The 22,018-nt window shown below is 37.9% G+C and overlaps 1 protein-coding gene across 2 annotated transcripts; it reads left to right on the top strand.

Annotated features, from left to right (window-relative positions):
* The first annotated feature begins 4,675 nt into the window (after window positions 1-4,675).
* LOC109063507 (kelch-like protein 25) lies at window positions 4,676-20,113 on the top strand. Of its 2 annotated transcripts, XM_042715161.1 has the most exons (4): window positions 4,676-4,855; window positions 7,227-7,339; window positions 9,284-11,131; window positions 18,533-20,113. In XM_042715161.1, exons 2-3 carry the CDS (start codon window positions 7,276-7,278, stop codon window positions 11,095-11,097), a joined length of 1,878 nt encoding a protein of 625 aa, XP_042571095.1. In that variant the 5' UTR covers window positions 4,676-4,855; window positions 7,227-7,275; the 3' UTR covers window positions 11,098-11,131; window positions 18,533-20,113. The 2 variants fall into 2 exon arrangements, with proteins under 2 accessions (XP_042571095.1, XP_042571096.1); XM_042715162.1 differs by lacking the exon at window positions 7,227-7,339 and having other exon boundaries at window positions 4,678-4,855.
* The last annotated feature ends 1,905 nt before the right edge of the window (window positions 20,114-22,018 follow it).

Genomic DNA, 22,018 nt, shown 5'->3' with positions numbered 1-22,018 from the left:
ATAAAAAAATATTTAAGTAATGGTTTGTCCTAACCACTGATGACAGAATTAAATCAAATTTAAGGGATTATTCTTTTTATTTTGTTTATTTATTCTGTGTACTTTAAACAATTTTGGTCACTTGATATCTAGCATACAGTCTGGGTCCTGAAGCAAAACCAGCTGAGGGCCACATTGATTTACAACACGTTTGTTTTTTCTACAATACATGGCTTGTTATCTCCCTCTTGTGGTCACATTGTACTTCACCTCCTCATAAACTACAGGAGAAGGGCGTCAGGACAGCTCTTGACAATGACATGCTCATGACAACTAATAGCACACACGCTTGTCTAGTCTGACAGGAAATGGCATTAACATGTAAACACTATCTACTTGCATAATACACAGCTGGATTTAGTGGTCCGTAGTATTTCAACCCCAGAACTCTCTGGCCAGTATAAACAGGGCAATTAACAACAGCAGCAACCAGAAGAAATATATGCAGACAGGACACATTGAGTTACAAGAGACTCGTAGGGTATGGGAAGACCGGGTCTCAAATTTACAGCCACTGAGTTCAAATGGAGTTTCATTTACATTAATCACTTGAACCGGGACTCTGGGGAAATAAGAACAGATACACATGATGCATCACATAAAATACTGTATAAAGAGCTTAGTTATTATTTATATTTTGCAAGAAAGAAACAATGAAGCTTCACAAGCCAGATGCCAAAAGCTCATATCAGAAAAGTTCCAGTTGCAAAATAAACTAATAAAATTATGTCTACATAGAAATTGACTTTCAAAAATTAAACATAAATAATAATAAAAAAAAAAATATTCACTGGAAATAAAAAGTGTGACAACTATCCCTCTCCTACATCTAAATCATTCTCTGTAAATAAATAAATGAATAATTCCGAGGCCAACTGCTGCAAGCACAGTTAAGATTTAAAGGCAGAAAATCCTCATCAGATTACCTCCTCATTAACTCTCATCTCACCCTTACTGGATGATGAAAGATAAAAGGGAACAGAAGTTATGAGAGTGAAAGGAATTTTTGCCTTTAGGTTGCAAAACCATCGACATGCTAGTCTTCTGAAACCATATGATAGTGTACTATAAGTAGAAGAAAAACGTTTGGCCTAACATGGCACTACTTACTTAAATTGTCAGAGGGCACTTCAAGATAATATTTCAACAATTGAACAACATTTGCATGTTCACAGTTCTTTGATGTTAGTTAATTATAATATGACATGTAGGTAAACAGACAAAAATGACATTTTTAGGAAGTGTTTTATTATGATTTTATCAGACCCCATTTGCCCAACATGCGTCCCTGACCTTACTGATGCTCTTGAGTCTAAATGGGAACAAATCCCAGGAGTCATATTCCATCATCCAGTGCAAAACCTTTCCAGAAGAGTGGAAGATAAAGGAAGCCCAACTCCTCAAGCTCATGGTTTTGAAATCAACAAGCACATATGGAGATGCTGTTTGAGCGTCCGCATAGCTGTAACCATAGATTTATGACAAAAACACTTTATAGCTGGCAAGATCCACTGAGCACATTCCTAAATTTATTTATTAAAAAATAAATGTGGTGCCAGATCACAGTGTGTCCTCAGCACATGATTCAGTTACACAGATAGCTTAGAGATGTTTAAATATGGGGCTGCAAAACCACAACGGGCTCATCTGATGCTTGAATTGCTTCATCATCATCAGCTAAGAGAAACAACGCCATTAGCAGCTCGCCTAAATGAACTGTCACGCATATGATGGCAACAAAGACAGTAGACGCTCTGAAGCTTCCTTCACATAGTTAGACTCGGATTAGTACAATGCAAACTAGTCTACTTTCAGTGAATATAGTAGATATCTAAGATGTCAAAAGACCATCTAGTCTACAATGATCGTAAACTGAAGAAAAAATAAGTAAATGCTAAAAAGTAAAAAAAAATAAATAAATAAATAATAATAATAATAATAATAATAATAATAATGCAAAATGATCAATGTAACTACATAAACCTTTTTGCTGTTCTTTTTAGTGTATAAATGCCATGTTTTCTAAATGAATGCATCTTTTTCTATACCATTATAGGCTATATGTAATGCATATAATAAAAAAGGTATGCCTAAATAAATAGAGATACAGTAGATGCATGCATGCAAAAATGCATGAATAAAAATTAAATAAACAAATTAATTAAGTCTCATTCTTATATTGCATGAATGGCTAATAATAATAATAATAATTATAATATACTTACAACTGATTAAGTGCTGTCTCAGCTTTCTAATCAAAGATGATTTGGAAAACGTCCACGGCTGGGTGTCCTGTGCAGGGGCCTCAGGTCCAGATGCTTCTTCCCGTGTGTCTTCCATGTTCAGCTTGTGTTTTTGCAGAGAACCTGGCTAGAATGAACCAAACTGGCCTTCAGTCAGATCAGGGGTTATGACTAAGCACACTTAACCTCTGTTGCATAGAAACCTCTCTACAAACTGTTCCACTGCGAGAACATATCATTCGAAATTCAGAGCGCCAGTGGTACGTCATGCGGGTCAGATTTTATTGTTTGGCAACAAGTGCACCATGCGTAGCGCAATTTACATAAAACTAAACACTGTTGGAAAGTTTACAGTGATCTTCAAATATCAGCAGGATTATAGTCTTGCTATTTTAGGGGGCATTTGTCATGTCGGGATAACCCAAGGGTCTCTGTGACCCTCTTAGTGGCCAGCTGCATATCTGTGGTGCATAAAGTTTAAAATGATGAGGGACATTACCATCTTCTCATCAGGGTCATCCATCAAGTGGAAACCGCATGAAATGTAATACCTACGATGATGAGCCATCTTTTAAAAGACACTTTACCGATATTGAGATTTAGCAGTTCTGAATGCTTTTGAATGCTTTCATATTCATAAGTAAATCAGACTTGACTTGTACAAATATTATTTAATCTATATAATCCTCTCTTTTGGCACCTGCCTATCCCTGTCTGGTTTATATGGCACTTATTCAACATTTAAAATTAGATACATCTCACATTGCATGCCTTTTAAGTCCTAAACCTTTTTTTACCCCAGCAAAAGATGCAGTAAGTCTGTGGCTTTATTATAGTACTACAATTTCATGATCGGACTCCTAATGTCCACAGCATATGCGGTAAAACTCTGCCTGTCTTGCATGTATTATCGCAGTAAAGATCAGCACATTTCTCTACACTTAAAGAGCCTTTGGTTCCGAATTAGATTTAGATAACTAATGGAGTATACTCCCTTGGTGATTTTGCAGATGGAACACAGTTAATTATGGCCACCAATGAAATTCAACCATCTTTTTAGCTAAGCCAAGGACAAGGCAGTGGTCTCGATGCACTGGCCCAGAAAATGCATTCAGACTCAAATCGAAGTGAACTTGATCACGTTACACATGGGTCAGCAGCACAGGAACAGACTTGAAAATAAGTGATGAACCCAGAACACCAAGAGATGAAATGCCAGAGAGTTATCATTTGCAGAGACACTATTAAAACTAAGACTAACTGTGGAATAAAAAAAAAAATAAATAAATAAAAAAAATTAGATAGCAACTAAAGACTCACAATTGAAAATAAAACAATATTTCTAAAAGAAAATAAATGTATATTATAAATATAAAACAGATAACCTACACACAGTTTAACCACTTAAAATATTGATGTTAATGAATTTACTTAATATTGCACAAAAAAGAAAGAAACTGATGTATATTACCAATGAGAAATGAAAGTATAATATGCAATTTTCTTGACATGATCTATCTTGCTCAGTGGCTTTCAAACACAGAGACCCTCAGACCACAAGAGGCACAATTTAAGAATTTTACAATGACGACAGATTTCCATTAATGAAAATTTACTGTTTAGAAAGCACAAAAGATCCCCTCACAAGGATAATTTTATTTCAAAAAGTTTAAAAACACCTGCTCTGGCTAACACATTAACCAAGACCTTAAAGTATGGGCTGAAGAAGCGATTTGTTGTGAAGATTAATATTAAATGCAATCAATATATATGCGTTCACTTCTGCAGGGTCCATCAAACAATGAACTGGATGCATACATATGCATTAGAACATGCAACTACATCTATGATCCGAGAGGTATGTTGTGCTTTATCATAGCTATGAATATAACAATCCCACACTAGATGGCGCTAAAGCACTGCATTTAAAAACATCCTCAATTTACAATCGTTACATTCACTGTTACATTCACACAGATAGAAAAAAAAATACATGGAAAAGGATACAACTTTAGATGTCACTAACCCATGAACAAACAACAATGTGCTAGTTCATTAACAATAAAATACGGCATTTTGAAATTATGTTTAAAAATAAGGTCTATTATTCAAATGCAATTACATATTTGCCAAAAAAAAAAAACTGCTAATCTAGGTGAACATTCGTCATTGTAGCAATTTTAGAAAGCGTATATGCGCACAAAAAGTCATAATACTTCCCTGCTAATTGTTGTGATGCGCTGTCGTCGCCTTCCGCGACGCTCCTCCCGCTGTTCCGCCATTGGCTGCTTTGTACAGAAAACAGCGCAGACTTTCAGGTCGGAACGTTCCTATTGGCTACAATTTATATTTGCATAAATTCCCAGTGCGTGATTGGTCAACGGCACGTCAATCAACCCATTCCCCTGCTTTTGGATATTACCCTTAAGAGACTCCACAGTTTTTCATCAGTGAAGACTGGAATGTGAACAAAGTAACACAGCCAACCAGACAAGAGGTGAAGAAAACTATGATTCCTTCCCTAATTCCAAAACTGCACAAGGTCAAGATTTGTCACTAGCGCCCAGAACACTGTAAGTATGCCATGTCTTTATAAAAATAGTCTTGTATTAGAGCAAGAAGCTTCAGATGAATGAAACTCTTAACCAACATCTGCAATGTTCTTCCTGTTTTGGGCAGAACTGGAAAAGCCAATACACTTAGTCAGGATTAGATGTGAGCTGGATAGGGATTGGTGTCTACCTCTCGCTTCTTCCAGGAGTAATGGGTGTAAATCGGAAGATAATGATCTTTACGTGTCTCTAATCGCCAGGAGTTTGTCAGGCTTTCTTCTGCATGTCAATACACGGAGTTACGACTCAGCGCTAACAGCATTAGCTCCTCTCATTCATAGTATCGTTACTGAGCGCTCGCCATAAACATACGCGCAGCAAGATCTGTCATTTTTGAGATGTTACTGTGGTTACTTTTTATCGTACTATTACATTTACCTCAGTGTAAGTTATCAATTTAATAAGGTGGTTCTTTACGGTGTTTAGCGCACTAGCGAGCTGGCTAACTGTAGCTTTAGTTTGGTGCGCATTTCTGAAGTCTCGTGGCGTAGAGAAAACAGCCGCCTACGAAATTGCCTTATTTATTGCCTTATCTATTTTAATTATTTAATGGCTAAACTTTTTCACGTAAAACCACTTTTCATAGCATAATGCGGAAAGGGGTAAACTGAGGGACCGACGGACAGAAAATAGTGCATTTTTAACCCAAGCACGAGCCACAGAACACCTGCTCCTACATTATCATTTTTACTATTAAAATATTTATGATATAAAAGTCAGGAAATTGCGTCTGAATGTATCATCTATGGCCTCCGGGTTCATGTAACGTACAACGGCAGTATTTGAAGTTCATTCTAGTTGTTTCTGCATTGATCATAGTTCAAGTAAACAAGCGCCTGTCTAACCGCATTGGCTGCTGTTCACTTTTGTAAAGATTTCATGACCTTAACATGCATACCAATGGTTCTCTGCTTTGGTCTTTTCAAATATTCGATGTTTCTCTAATCTAACACCTGATTCAGCTCATCAGGTCATTTTTAGTGGCTCCATATCCTGAAATAGGTGTCAAATAAGGGTGTAGGATGTTCAGATGTGCAGTTCTGGGGGTCCTTGCAGGGTTGAGAAACACAGCTTTCACAGTTTTATGTTGTTAAGAAATAAGATACCAAACGTAAGATTGTTCAGCATGCTTTCACTAAAGTTTTTCCATTTGAGCCAAAATTACCAGTATGGCCACACTATTATAACTTTCTATAACAGTGGCAGTGAGTACTGTCTGTAGCAACTATTAAGTGTCCATGAGAATATTTTAAGTGAATATAACATGTAAAAGAAAAAAAGTGGAAAAATTGTACCTTTAGGAGTACTTGTCACTGGGGCAGTACCTTATTTACCCCTTAAAGGTTCACAGTATTGTCTAAAAGGTACCTATTAGTACCTTAGAGTAGTATTGTAGACCATTAAGGGGTCAGTACAAAGCGGTCAAGTGCAAAAACTGTACCTTTAGGGGGTACTACAATTTGTCAATGGGGCAGTACCTCCTAAAGGTATAGTTTTTGCACATTTTTTTTAAGCCAAAAGACTTCCGCTATACTGTAGCACCCCATGTGGCAACCCGCTGAGATTGGACTGTGTATTACTCCGATTCGGGAAGCAGTTGTGCATGAAATCGAGCTTGCACAGTGAGAAATGTCTGCATCCACATATTTGTGTAAAATATGTTTTAGCCTGAGTGCTAATAGAAGTACTTAGTCCTGATGACGGTTTGCTTGCAGGCCAGTGGTTCATTGAGCTTTTTCAAATCGGCGAGGTTGCCAGCATTTGACTTTCTGTAAACACGCAAAAAGCACCTCCCTCCCTTTGCTGTAGCCTAACTGAAATACAGCTCTGGAATACCAACACCCTCAGTGAAAAGAACCTGGAAAGGCTATTTAGTCAGAGGAGTCTAGATGTATACACAGGAAGAGCATTGAAAGGACCTTTGTTCTTCATCCTCTCAGTGGCGTTGCAAGTAAAAGGTGTCATTCATGTTGATAAGAATATCCGCATGGATAGGTAGTTAGTTTGTTCTTATTGAATGATTCAGCAACTTTGGCATGGCTCATGCTGTTGTTGAGTGATGGTTACCATGGGTGATGGGGATGAACCATGCAGGAACCCCAAGGCAGTTTCATCAAGCGGTGAAATAATAGTTGGGCTTTTTTTCAGCTCTCTCATTTTCATTCAGCCACAAACCTGACTATAAGTCCACTGTTGTGGAATAATGCAACATTTAAGAAACTGTCTCAAAACTGTATCTTGCAAGAAATGACTGGGGACCCTCTTAAATTTTCTTATTATATGTCGAAAAAAAAACCCTCTCTTTTGCATTTTCTGTTCCCTGGCCCCATAGAGGACAACTCTGTCGGCCTGGCCTGTTGAGGGGACACATTTTGGGACCAATGCAGACCCCTCCTCAGTTCCTCACTGTCAGTGCCTGTACGTGGGTCAGCAGTTTTTGTCGCTGTAAGTGGTTTTAGACACCTGCTTGCTTCCTATTCTCTTGTTCACCCATCAACAGCCCTGCATCCAACCCCTCCAGTACCAGCCTCTCTTATCCCCCTGCATAGCTTTCTGCATGGATAGCTGTGACCTTGCATTTTTTTGTGGTCAACCTCTGGCATTGTGATTCATGTCAACCCGAGAGTGTGATCCATAAAGACCCTGCCGATGTTTGTGCATGCTTGCACCCCTCTCTCTTCACAATAATCTCACATTGTATCTTTTAAAGAATCCAGTTTACATGCAAGCACATTTACTCACACAAAGAGCCACTGGTAACATTGAACCTTTGCTGCTGAAACCTCAGTTTTCAAATGTCAGATAGAAAGGGCAGAACTGTCTGGATTTCACCAAATCATGTGCTGCAAGCCTGACCAATCAGGAAAATCCCGACGGTTCATTAATATCAAGCCATATAACATGTGTTTTGTACATTTGTACCTTTAATTACCTGCCACAGCCTTTAACCCTAACAAGTTAAATGTTGAAATATTAGTGTGTTTTTTTTCTTTGTTGTAGGGCTGCATGGAAGAAAAAGTCAAGTAAATGTCAGTTATTTCCCTTAATTATTTGTAATCTTAAATCATTTCGATTAATATAATTTACATTAAAAGTATTTTTACAGGGTAATTGCATGCTACTTTTTTTTTTTTTTTTTTTTTTTTTTGCATTTCTAATTGTGTTTTTGTACTGGAAATCAAGTGCTTAAACTGCCATGTTCTCACTGGCCCTCTTAGCAGCATGATAAAAAAAATGCTTTTCATATTTTGCTTTCATTATAACTCAAGAATGTTAAATCAACAAACCTGTGTATTTTACACAATCTACACTTTGTTGATTATAAAAGGAGCTTTCTAGTTTTGCTGCATTGCACATAGTGTATATTGGGCATTACAAATTGTACTTGTCATCACCCCAGTTATGCATTGAATAAACATGTCAGTGATTGGTAACAATGCTTAAATACTGTTAAAAACGTATGGAAATATACTGATACAAATAAGAGAAAAAGACAAAAAAAAATCATGGTTAAGTGTCAAGAAAATCTTATTCTTGATATATTACTTGAAAAACTGTGCTTTATCTACAGTATATGCAAGATCGATGGGACCCTTAACAGAATATGAATAATTAGGTTTCTCAGTTTATTGTAGATGTTTTTTTTTTAAATGAATCAGAAATGAATTCATCAATCTCAAATTTAATCTATTAAAACCACTTTGATTTGTTTAGATGGGGTGCTCTTATGTTTGTTGTTTTTTCTTTAGGTGTTCATTTTAATGATCTCATTGGATTTCTTGCATAGTTCTCAAGGTTTGCCAAAATCAAAGTATTACAGACTTATTTATTGAATCTAAAATTTATCACAATCTGTCAGCATAAATTTGAGAATTAGAGACTGAGTTGATTAATTTTGAACTTTGTGTTGGCTTAACTGTGTAAAGAAGGATTACAGTTCCAAGATCCTCTGAACAAAGTACAGTGAACTCAACTGTTTAAGATTACTGAAGGAGCTGTGAATATCTAGTAAATGTCAAGCAAAGTTTTTGTTATGCAGAATGTAAAATTATCATTTAGGCTATTAATTTTCAATCTCTGGACATTATACACAAGAGAGAAGCTTAAAGATTTCTCTGCCAATTCAATACAAACACTATCGCCACATTTAAGCAAATGCTAATCATCCAAGAGTCCAGGACCAATAGTTATGTTGTCTGCAGCTGAAAAAAACAAATGTTGCACTAGTTGGCTCTAAATTTTGTTGATACTGCACCATACATAACCACTTTCTCAGTGGTGATTTTACTGCCAAGCATAAAGATGTACAGCACTGAGTCATCCCAATACTGAAAATACCTTTATAGAGCCCTTGCTAATCTCCTGTGTTGTGCTTTTGTATTTTCTTAGTTCGGGGTATTGGAACCAGTGAAAATTTGGACGTGCTGGAAAAGATGTCAGTCAGTGTCCATGAAAACCGCAAATCCAGGACGAGCACGGGCTCCATGAACATTTCGCTCTTCCACAAGCCCTCACATCCTGACAGTGTGCTCACCCACCTCAATACCCTGCGCAAACAGTGCATGTTCACAGATGTGACACTATGGGCAGGCGACCGCTCCTTTCCCTGTCACAGAGCTGTGCTTGCCGCTTGCAGTCGCTACTTTGAAGCCATGTTTAGCGGTGGCCTCCGTGAGAGCCTTGACAATGAGGTTAACTTTCGAGACAGTGTTCACCCAGAAGTTCTGGAGCTGCTTTTGGACTTTGCTTACTCCTCGCGTGTCATCATCAATGAGGAGAATGCAGAGTCACTTCTCGAGGCTGGAGATATGCTACAGTTTCATGACATCCGTGATGCAGCAGCAGAATTTTTGGAGAAGAATTTGCATGTATCAAACTGCTTAGGAATGATGCTGCTCTCCGACGCCCATCAGTGCAAGCGGCTTTATGAGCTGTCGTGGAGGATGTGCCTCATCCACTTTGAGACTCTTCGAGACACTGAAGACTTCTGCAGCCTCTCGAAAGACAAGCTATTGGATCTCATCCTTAGCGATGAGCTGGAGGTTGAAGACGAACAGGTTGTGTTCAATGCAGTCATGCGCTGGATTAGGTATGACCTAGACAGCCGCAGAGACTATCTTCCTGAACTGCTGCGAGGACTACGCCTTGCACTGTTACCCTCAGAATGCCTCATTGAGGCAGTGGCATGTGAGGAACTTGTGATTTCAGATAAAAGGAGCCGACAGATTGTCGATGAGGCCATGCAGTGCAAGAAAAAGATTCTGCAGAATGACGGCATTGTCACCAGCCCCTGTGCTAGGCCTCGCAAAGCTGGCCACACTCTGCTCATTCTTGGGGGTCAGACATTTATGTGTGATAAGATCTACCAAGTGGATCACAAAGCAAAAGAGATCATCCCTAAATCAGATCTTCCCAGTCCGAGGAAGGAGTTCAGTGCATGTGCCATTGGCTGCAAAGTCTACGTGACAGGAGGAAGGGGGTCAGAAAATGGAGTGTCGAAGGATGTTTGGATATATGACACAGTACATGAAGAATGGTCGAAAGGTGCCCCTATGCTAATTGCACGTTTTGGACATGGCTCGGCTGAACTTGAAAACTGCCTTTATGTTGTTGGGGGTCACACTGCTATAGCAGGTGTTTTCCCAGCATCCCCATCAGTATCTCTTAAACAGGTTGAGCGGTATGACCCCCTGACCAACAAATGGACAATGATGGCACCACTTAGGGATGGTGTCAGCAATGCAGCAGTGGTCAGCGCCAAGCTAAAACTCTTTGTGTTTGGTGGAACAACCATACACAGGGACAAGGCCTCAAAGGTCCAGTGCTATGACCCTGTTGAGAACCGCTGGACAATAGCTGCTGAATGCCCTCAACCCTGGAGATACACCGCCGCTGCTGTCCTTGGCAGTCAGATATTCATAATGGGTGGTGATACAGAGTTTACCGCAGCGTCTGCCTACCGATTTGATTGCGAGACCAATCAATGGACGCGTGTAGGTGACATGACTTCTAAAAGAATGAGCTGCCATGCTGTGGCCTCTGGTAATAAACTCTATGTGGTCGGTGGGTACTTCGGTGCACAGCGGTGTAAAACCCTGGATTGCTATGATCCAACATCAGATAGCTGGAACAGTATCACTACCGTGCCTTATTCACTGATTCCAACTGCATTTGTTAGCACCTGGAAACATCTTCCTGCCTAGATGCCTCCGACTGAAGTGTGTGGATCTCTTCTGGGTAAGTTTTTGGCATTTCTCTAATTTTTGACGTGCTCCAGTGAGTTTGAAGACTGTATACTGAATTTATTATTCTTTCTGAAGGTGTTAGTATCTGTATTAAGTGGGATTTATGCTTTCGCCTGGCTCCGCGAGCTTCCGCTGACTGCGCGCACACCTTTCTAAATGGACGAGGCTTTTATACTTGTCGTGTTTGCCGTTGTACTATTCTTTGAAACGACAGGGGGCGACGAGGAGTAATTGTCCTTTAAAACTATCGGGAATCACAGGTGAGAAGAAGTAATTTGTACAAATCTTCTCACGTGATGAATGAGTTGATGAATTAATAATTTCTTTATGTACAAACTTAAAACAATCTTAAACTATTGGCTTTATTTCACATCAAACACAAGACAACTTTAAGCAAATAGTGTACAATTAGTATCTAAATGAATTCTAATTCTATTTTTGTACAATAAAAAATAAAACGTACTTCAAATAAAAAGCCTTGGACAAACTATGCAAAAAAACTAACAACCTATGCATTGTTTTCCGTCAAAGCGTCAAAAAGCAACTGATGGAGTTTGAACTTCACATTAAACTGCCGGCACAGACGTGCATGTCCGGCTAGAATCGCCCTGAACTCGTGCCTCTTCGGATGCGGAGCTGCGCGAAAAAAAAAAAAAAAAAATGCCGTGCACACCGCCACGCGAATTTAGTTTGCACGCACTTAAAGCGAACTTCCGGCAGCATCGCAATGACGTCATATTTGCCGCGCTCACCCAAGCAAACTTGCAGACACATCACGTATAAATCACCTTATCTGATCTATACACATACAAAATACTTTTTTTATTGAAGGTGCTTCCTTTGAAAACTGCTTATATCATAATTCTAAGCAGAGAAGCAACTGATGTCAGTAGGCTGTCGACACTGACACATAAACAGTGATTTCTGTCAAGATAACTGCATGCCAAAATGTTAAACTCGGCTTGGCATCCTTCTTTGATAACAGCTGAGTGCCCCCATCTTATTGAGGGTTTTGAGAGTGGTTGAGCAAAGAGAAAATTGGTGTGTTAAACCATCTGGATGTCTAGCGGTATTATAGAGCAGCTGTCATTGAAAGACAAAATCTTCAAGAGGGTTGAAGTTTGAGGTTTAAACATCTCATGAGTTTTTACTTAGGATCAGAGTGATGCATCAGCACTAGTGAGCCATTGCAATATTGATTTGTGATCAACATTTCAAAGCTTTTTCTGTCAATTAGCTATTAGGAAGAGTGAAAGCACAAAGTGGCTTAATCTCTGTAATTACAGACTGCAATGAGGGACTCAATGTGGAGAGATTCAGGGAGAGGGTACTTATTGATGCTGGAACAGATGCCACAGTGTTTTGTTTCCCATCAAATGTACCATCTAAAGCTCTTTTTCTGTCACTAAAGTTTCAACCGCTGAAATTTTTTAGCCAAAAATTGTTTTATGGTATGTTTTGCTAAATATTTTCACTGACCAGAGGACAATGTGAACAGAAACTGTTTCACAATTGGAATGCAATTGTAAATTTGTAGAATTTGCATTTCCCACTTGTGCATTGAAGTCCCCATGCCCAGAGGCAATCAATCTCTTTGGCTGTTGGTGCATTAATAAAGACCTATTTATATACTTCATTAGAGGATTTTTTTTTTTGTGATGTGACATACAGCCAAGTATGGTGACCCATACTCAGAATTAAAGGGCACCTCAGTCATGGTATTGTCGGCCCGAGACTCGAAACCACAACCTTAGGGTTATGAGTCAAACTCTCTAACCATTAGGCCACGACTTCCCTAAATGTGTAAAGGCAGGAAAGTTGGTTTCTTAAAGAGCCTGCCACCTTTGTTTTAGAAATGGAAAATACATTGCCATCTGTTGTGTATTCTTTACAAGGTAAAGATGGGTTATTAGCTAAATTTAATATTTTAAAGTTACAGAGTTAACGTACAAAAAATGTAATGGTGCATCTCTAAAAAATATACAAAACTGAATTTTAGTTATTCCAAAAAAAGACTGGCATGTTGTCTATTTTACTATCAAACAAAAGCATGAGCACATAAATGAAAACCTATCATTTGCATTGAACTGTAAAAAATAAATGCTAATTGACTATATGAAATGCACTAAGCTTTATGATAAATTTACTTCTATAGGCATCCTAGACTCATCATCATTTCTGCGATCATAATATCTTGTCTGTCAGCACTTATGAAGACTAGGGCTAATAGGCCATTACAGACTAACAACATTTGCATGAAGTCATTACATTCTCTGCATGAAGTCAGAGCTGAATGATGATGTGTGTGCATATTGGTTTGTGTATGTATACAGCAAAGGTAGTTGCTGCTTAAACCTAATGCTGAGGAACTACAATTGTGTCGATGACCTCTATGAATGCGTCATAACAGTCAGCTGAACATCTCTCACTTGTGTCATTTAAATTAGACTGCCTGGGGAGGGACCAGAGCCATCTCATTGCATCCCCTGGTGATTAGAAAATGATTACTTCTGTGTGTAATCATTAACACTCTTCATCAGCCAGCGACTTCGTTCACACCACAAGCGCTTCGTTTCACAGTGAAGCAGGTGGCCCAGCAAAAGCTGGGTTTTATAATTAGCCCCAGGGGGCAGAAAATCGGAATGTCTGGAGGACGCCCTGGCAGGCCTGCTGAAGGATGTTGGCAGCAGCGGCGTACTCCAGAAACGCCCCCAGGAAGCGCATGAACATGGCTAAACGTGTTTACAAAGGGTTAAAGCTTAGCTGGATAGCATGGCCCCGCTAGACTCTGCTGGTAGACATCGTAACTACACCATCTGGCTGCAAAAAGTTGATGTCAATTGATGAGCATTCAAAAATATCTTTGTATTTCGGCTAAATAGCAACATTTAAATATTTCATATTACAGTAGATGTTTATTGGAAAGTGCTTAAATTTATATTTAAGCTGACATTTTTCTATTTGCTGCCTTTGACGTCACAGCTTGGGGCTCAAGACCCATTTTTCGTGTTGACATCTGATTTGAGATGTCATTATGCAACTCAAGTGATTTACAGCTTACATGATTGGCTCAAAAATCTTACAATAGAACTGAGCATCCAAGAGCAAAGATAGATATCATTTTTTTTTTTTTTTTTTTTTTTTTTTTTTTCAGTATTATATAGGCCTCCTAGACTCTCCTATTTGTCTCTTCACCCTGTTCAGCCTTGCAGCCTTCTTCGCACTGATAAAGTAACTTAAGAAGTGGGCGAAGCAAAGGCTGCTGTTTTGATCTCTTATTAAGTGAAGGTATGAAGAATTAATAGTGGTGAGCAGCTCTGGCCTCACATTTAAAATGCCTGTTGGTCTCCATGGTGGAATGGCTCTGTGTGTCATTATGAGAAACAAAACATAGAGAAGAATGAGCTTCATGAATGATTTAAAGGACTGTGCAGGGTTGGGATTCCACTTTCAGATTGTAAATCATTTTAAATCTGCAGCCAGCCAGGGAGAAGGAGAGGAGTACCTGAATGCAATTCATTTCAGAAAGCTGTGTATCATTTAAGACAACAGGCTAATTGAATCCCACAGTCTAAATTTGACAACCTTGCTGAAAACACTCAAGCGCATTTCACAGTAGTTATACATTTTTAGAGACTTTGATTAATGACCCTAAAAAGGTAAAAAAAAAAAAAAAAAAAAACCTTTAAAAGAATGATGGTTGGTTTGAAACAACATTAGGGTTTTGTTAACTATTCCTTTAAGTCAAGGACCACCCCTCCTCTGATCTGATAATAGGCCAGTTAGAGCTTATAGAAAGGTAACATTAGCCTTATACCTTACCAGAATTGTCCTTTCATTGCAATTTGTGGTGGTCTTTAGTTACATAGTATATGTTAAAAAGTACAGTAGAGTACAAAATAAACTTTGTGATAGCATTGCTTTTATTTGTAGCTTGAATAGTTTAAATTAGAAACCTCATCTTAATTGTATACATAGTTACACCTGAAAAGTTTTTCAGTGGGGTTGCCGTTTAGAAATTGTTTGAAACTAGTTTGCATGCGCTTTGATTTCAGCTTAAAGCAATAATTTCGAAATATGCAATTGCCTTAGTCTGACTTCTCATAAATTGGACTGATACGATTTCAGTTGAATTAAAGCATCTACTTTTTGTGTGCGTTGTGTGACATACTAGGACAGACAAAATCCAATGTAACTGTGTAGTGAACGTAATTAGTAAGATTTCAGGCCATTTGCTTCGAGTTACTATCCTGCCCCCAAAGGCTGTTCTTTGCACTACACCTTGACATTGGACTTTTTAAACCACTTCTGTTCTGGAATCTCCCTAAGCCTTGTTTGATGGAATCAGCTAGTATTTGCGGGTGTAATTTCAGAAGGAAAATGCTGGTGCCGTTTTTGTGTGACCACTGGATAAAGAGTCAGAAATTGGCCAAACAATACCATAATTGTTTCCAAAGTATGAGCTGGTAATGCTTTTTAAAAGTAGCATCAAACTTGTTGATGACTTTGCAGGACTATAATTACAACCAGAAGCTTCAGGTAGACAATGGGGAATATCCAGTCATTGACCTATAATGACATCCCCTTTGACTTTGCTTTAGCACATGCCATATGTCCTCAATAAGACTTAGTTACTGCTTTTTCTGCCAGCAGTGCAGTTTCAATGGGCAGTATTGTGTTCAACTAATCCAGGTAATTTGCCAGTTGGAACAGTCCTGACCCTTTGCCAAACACCACAACCTCCCGTCCCAACCCCTAAAGGAGGGGCCTTTCGAAAAACTAAACCAGCTAATTGTTTTGCTGTTGCAGAGCCCATAAATCGGATTGGGCTGTTTTAATCTGATCTCTCTCTTTGTGGCATGCATGTTACTAAAGCAGGAAACATGATGTTTTGGCAGTGTCCACAGTTCTCCCAACTGGTGGAAACAGGCTGATACAGGTAGCAAAAGCCTGGATTTCCCATGCGCCTTATCCTCTCTGACCTGCCAAGCATTGACAGACTTGAGTAAAGGCAGTATAAGCTTTACCTGGTCGATGTGCCCTGTTTAAACTAGCTGTGGATTTACACATTCAAGTGCACAGTTGATGGCAGCGGCGCTCCGCTTCCTGGAATGGCAGTGGCAACGCTCTTATAAATCCTTGAATTTATCCTTTAGCATCGCTGTATTAGGGAGTAACGCTGTGTCTACTTTAACCCCACCATTAAGTCTAGGTTTGATAAGCATAAGCCCATAGTGTTAGCAACATGTTTAACAGATCTACACAGAATTGTGTTATTGGCATTGACTATATGCCAGTTCTGAGGTAAACTGTAAAGGTCTTGTCCAGACTTTAGCATTTCCCATCTGGAGGGCCACCATTACTTAGCAAACAAGTACATTTGCATTTCAGTTGGACTGAAGTAATAATATGTCTTTTTTTAAAAATCCAAAAGAAATCGTCTGGACTAACAAACCTAGATAATGTGATTGTTACTTGGCTTCACCCAGCATGTATACACACATTAATCAGACTAAAATTGGCTCGGGTCTTGATGCTTGTTCTATTGACTTAAGTAAAAAAAGCAACACATTCATTGAACATTGTCACAGTAACTTAATTTAATTTCAATCAATCCTCTTAAATTTGTTGAATGGAAGTTGACTCAATCCTTTTGTGTTGGGCCTACATGAATTATTTTATTTATCATTTATGAGTAAAGGGAAAGGCTTGTTATGTTTAGTTATGGGTGTGGGTTTGTGGTTGCCCTTGTGCTGAAGACTGGAGCTTTGTGTGTGTGTGTGTGTGTGTGTGTGTGGTAGGTGTAGGTTTGATCAACAAACAAACTTTGATGTTTTATTATTACTATTATTATTATTATTATTATTATTATTTTCTTTTGGAAACTTGTACTAGTTTTGCATTTTTTTTTTTTTTTTTTTTTTTTTAGAATTGTACTAGTCTTTTTTTTTTTTTTTTTTTTGAGAGAGAGAATAAAGAGTAAACTGTATTCCAACCAGATTCTCAATCAGATTTTTTTCATCAAGAATTTATAGACTTTTAATGTATCTTAATGTAAGTACAGCATTTCTCAATACAGAATTATTCACTCCATTCACCTGCCCCCAGGGGTTTGCCTTGAGATTTTAACCTAAACCAGCGCATCATAAGCACATAATTTCTATGAAATTCAGCAGACAGTTTTATCCTCTACATCTGAAAAGTATTTTAAAACTAATGTCATCTCAGCATTCAAGTGCATGTGACAGCTATTCTGCCAGATCAGAATCTCACACTTAATGAATCATAAAGCAGATGAACGTATTTAAGGTGGAATCCACGGCTGGGATCGGCTAAATATTTACTTTTACGTTTTTGGTATATTAAAAGCGGCAGTCAGTTTTGATGGATACGTTATAGGCCTTTTCCATGCAGACACTGAAATCATTTCATTGTTGTGGCTTAACACACTTATTCCCTTGAAGGGGGCAGGCATTAGCATTAAATTACAATGTGGTGGAGGTGATGAGAATTAGATGAGAGGCAGGCTTCACTGGTGGGATGTGAAGCTGATGTAAGCGATTGAGTTTAAATCTTCTGTAAGCATCGGAATGTTGAGAGGGCGTTAGGGGGAAGGCTTTTTTAAAGTGCTTCGAGATTACAAATCCCATCTGCTCTCAACGGACACAACAACAGACGAGGTTCAAAGATGCTCGCAATTGATTCTACTACTTTGTCCAAGTCCGTTCGGATTTTATAATCAGTCTCATTCTCTGTCTGTTTGATTTCCATAGTTTTTTGGTGCATTTACAATCTTTTTTTTTTTCAGAGATTTGTTTCTGTTGCAACACAGCAGCTAATACAAGCTATGCGTTTCCCGTATGGCTGGGTATTGATACAGATTCGATTCTGATTTACAAGATCTTGATTTCATTCCAGTCTGATTCAATTAAATACATTTCAGTTAGAATATCCATTTTTCTTACTTATTAAAGAAAAGACTGTGTTTTAGACAGATTCAAACTGGTAACTATTCATTAAAAGACTAAGCTCATAGGAGTCGTCTCAAGAATCTGTTTACACTGGTTATGATGTATGTTTTTGATTCACTATAAAGAACCACTCAGTCATTTGTGAATAAGACTACATTCTTTACATTGTATGTAAAGAACCGGTTCAATTCGTCATGCATCAAACTACACTTAAGGTTTACACTTTATTTTCCATTCCTCCTTTTGCATAGATTGACGAAGCTCAGTATGATGATAGTAGACATTTGACATTTCTCCCAGTCAATTTAAATGGCCTCCTACATTTGCATCAAGTTGGCAAGCACTGGCAGGGTTCAAATTACAGCGTTTGGCTTTGAGCTCTGAGAAAACCTGGTTTTAAACTGTGCCATCTCTCATTACAGGTGCCATGGTCTTCTAGCCACACTGAATGGACGACAGCAGAGCTGGATTGTCATTGGCTGGCCTGAAGCACCTCTGCTGGGTGGGTGTGGTGTGGCTGCGGTTGGTCACGGCCACTCTCAAAAACAAACCATTTATCCACTGTTGAGAGGAGCCACAGAGAAGAGCTGAAAAATCTCCAAAAGAGAGGCCACAAAGGCCTTCTCCCTACAGCACAACGCTAACTCATGTCATGCTTGTTCATTGTCAAATCAGAGGCACAAGGACACAATACATCCTTACACCAATATCTACTCTTTGGAAACTATTTTGCAATCCACTGAGGTCAAGAACATTCCAGTGAACTATGATAAATGACAACTAAAGCATGATTTTCCTTCATGAAACTTTCTTCTTCACTTTGATTGGCAGTACAGCAAGTTCATGTTGCTTCCAAAACGCCTTACAGACACTGCGTTAAACGGAACATCTACAGAAATGCAGAACATCCCCATGGGAAAGTGCAAGTTTACTCGAGCAGGATGTGAAATGCCTGTGGTACTTCTATTTAAGTATCTGTGAAATGGATTTTAACCTGGAACTTGTATAGATTATACAGCACAATGTATTAATCGAGGACTTCCTCACATTTTAGAATTTCTTGAAGGTTTAAACATTTGATAAATGCTTTTAAATTATGTGTTTGTGACAAAACAAAACAGTTAAGAGAGAAATTGCACATGTGAGTACATGATGGATGATGAGGGTATGATGTTTGTAACCATTTTCCTTTGGATTTGAATGCTGGATTATCTTTAAAGGAATATTCTGGGTTTAATACAAGTTATGCTCTGTCCTTTGACATGTAATGTTGATGAATTTCAACTAGTTCCTCGTTTTCTTTTAAAATCTGGGTTTCAGTGAGGTACTTGCAGTGTAGTCAATTTGTAATCATTAAAATCCTCAGTTTCAGTGGTATAGTCACAAGATGTAAATATGCATGTTAACGTGATTATAATGTAAATAAATGATTAATGAATTGTTGCCATGATGATCAAAAACCTTAAAAACAAATGTAAACAAATTTAACCGCTTTAGCTCATTTTCATAAAAAAAAATTATTAAATGTGCCCAGTCTTCATTTTAAATCCCTCACTGTAAACCTCCATTTTTTAAGAAAAGAAGGGACGACAAGGGTATATATATATATATATATATATATATATATATATATATATATATATATGGATAAAATTTATTTTTATTTATTTTGGATTGATTGGGTTTAGTTTGCATTGAACCCGGAAAATTCCTTTAAGAACAACCATGATTCTGAAGTTGAAGGTTGGTTTTCTGCTCACTTACAGTCTTAAAACTCTTGAAAAGGGATATGATTTTGATTTGTGTTTTGGGGGGAGTTTATCTTCTGTAGTAAATAACTCGCTGCTAAATATTTCCATTTGAAGGGGACTTTCTGGGATTATGCAGCAGATCCCACTGGCATCCTTGTGAACTGAATTCCTGGTGCCTAATACTGGTAGATGTGTTTGTTGCTCATTCAGTCATTTGAAGGGTTTGAATAAATGATATTTTTGATGCTTGCAGACTGGTTTCATAAGCACCCTGGAGGTTTTTTAAAAAAGTGCCTGGATTCCTCTCTGAAAACGCCTCCACGAAACATCCAAGGTTTTTTTAAATGTAACAGGAAAAAACTTTACGTTAGTAGTCAAATCTTATATTGCTCAAGCTAAATCCACATGATTTTTTTTTTTTTAAATGCCTCTTAACTTAGACATTATCCATTGCATGAGGTTTCCTGCTCCTACAGATAGAATTTAGAATGTTAGCTTTGTTGAACAAAGGAATTTTTGACATTTGTTTGGGTGCAATAAGTCAAAACATACAGTTCTTCTGATCGAAATAAAGCTGTGTGTACAAAAAAAAAAAAATATATATATATATATATGATTATTGGAGCCTCTTTTATAGGACGGTTATGCCAATGGGAGTGCCAGAGGCGCAGATTTATTGTGGCTGTATTTTAAACATCCGCTTTATTCCCTAAAATAGGAGAGGGCACAGAGTGCAGGAAATTGTGCAGTCGTCTGGAAACGGAGGCTGGCATTTCATAATAATTCCTTGAGGCACCTCTTTGCAAAGTTTTTATCGAGTTCATGTTTACTCTTAAGCCTGCGAGAAGCTATTAGCACATCTGACACTGACGGATACATTGGTGCACTGCAGCAAGAATGTTAACTAGTCGTTTTGGAATGAGACAGAGCCGTGTGAATATTTCAAATTGGATTTATCGAGAACTGACCACTTCCTGTGCTGTAAGGGCAGTGGAATATTCATGAAATATCCAACATCTAAATAATTTTGTCCTTTTAGATAGGAGATGAAGACGAGACTCTCTGCGGTTTCCTTTCAAGCTTCTGTGGCTGACAGCCCAGTGGACTGTGGGAGGGGGTGAGGAGTCTCCCAAAGACAGACAGACAAGGGCACAAGCGCTAGGAGACAGAGCACCCTGGGTGAAAGGAAGGTAAATCCTCTGCCAGACAAGAATGTTGAGCACAGTCCCTCCTGCCACTCATTTTGCCTTTCAGGCCACCTGCTAGCCCTGAGGACTGGGCTCAAATAACAGCCACTGGCCTGCTACTTACACACCAAAGAAAAACATCTTCACAAGGCTCAAGAGTATGTGAAAATATGAACATTTTAAGCAGCCAGTCCGGGGGTGTCCAGGTTATATTTCAAAATGAAGACAATTTTACAAATCATTTTATATTATAAAAAGTGATTTGGGCAATTTTTTTTTTTTTCTTTTCTTTTTTTTCTTTTTTTTTTTTTATTGTTTAGTGTTATTTTTGTTTTATTTTTAGTATTTAAAATTACATTTTAATTTTTTTTAAATTTAAATTTATGATAAAAAATACAGTAAATGTAAAATTTATCTATAATGTAATTGGGATCTAAGAGTCTCTTTTGCTCACCAAGATTATTCATTTGATCAAAAATGCTGTTAAATATTATTACAAATCTAATAGAATTATCTATTTTAATGTATTTTCAGATGTTATTCCTGTGATGGCAAAACCAAATTTTCAGCAGCCATTACTTCAGTGCTTAGTTACACATGATTCCGAAAATTACATTTAAAAAAAAAAACATTTAAATACAAAACAGTTGTTTTAGATTGTAATATATTACAATATTATTGTTTCACTGTATTTTTAATCAAATGCAGCCTTGGTGAGCAAAAGAGGGTTTTTTTTTTTTTTTTTTTTTTTTTTTTTTTTTATTAAATTAAAAAAGTTCAAAACCTTTGAATGGTATATTGTTCAAACATTTGGGGTCTTTAATGTTTCCTTGTGTTTGGTCTTTGAATGCAGTTGCTTGGCAGATCAGCATTGGCAACCTCATGCAGAGACAGTTTGCTATCAGAAATGCAGAAATGTTTTGCCTCAGTTCTCTGTGAACTGGTGCATAATTAAGGCTGTAAAGCATTT

The sequence above is a fragment of the Cyprinus carpio genome, chromosome A25, assembly GCF_018340385.1.
Source record: "Cyprinus carpio isolate SPL01 chromosome A25, ASM1834038v1, whole genome shotgun sequence".
Lineage (NCBI taxonomy): Eukaryota > Metazoa > Chordata > Actinopteri > Cypriniformes > Cyprinidae > Cyprinus > Cyprinus carpio.
The sequence above is the reverse complement of the archived record's forward strand: the minus strand, read 5'-3'. Positions and strand labels throughout refer to the sequence as shown.

Bases quoted from the DNA above. Each gene is read 5' to 3' on its own strand.
- LOC109063507 (XM_042715161.1), top strand. From the start codon at position 7,276: ATGCAGACCCCTCCTCAGTTCCTCACTGTCAGTGCCTGTACGTGGGTC. The intron at 7,340-9,283 runs GTAAGTGGTTTT...GTATTTTCTTAG, and splicing joins GGTCAGCAGTTTTTGTCGCT to TTCGGGGTATTGGAACCAGT.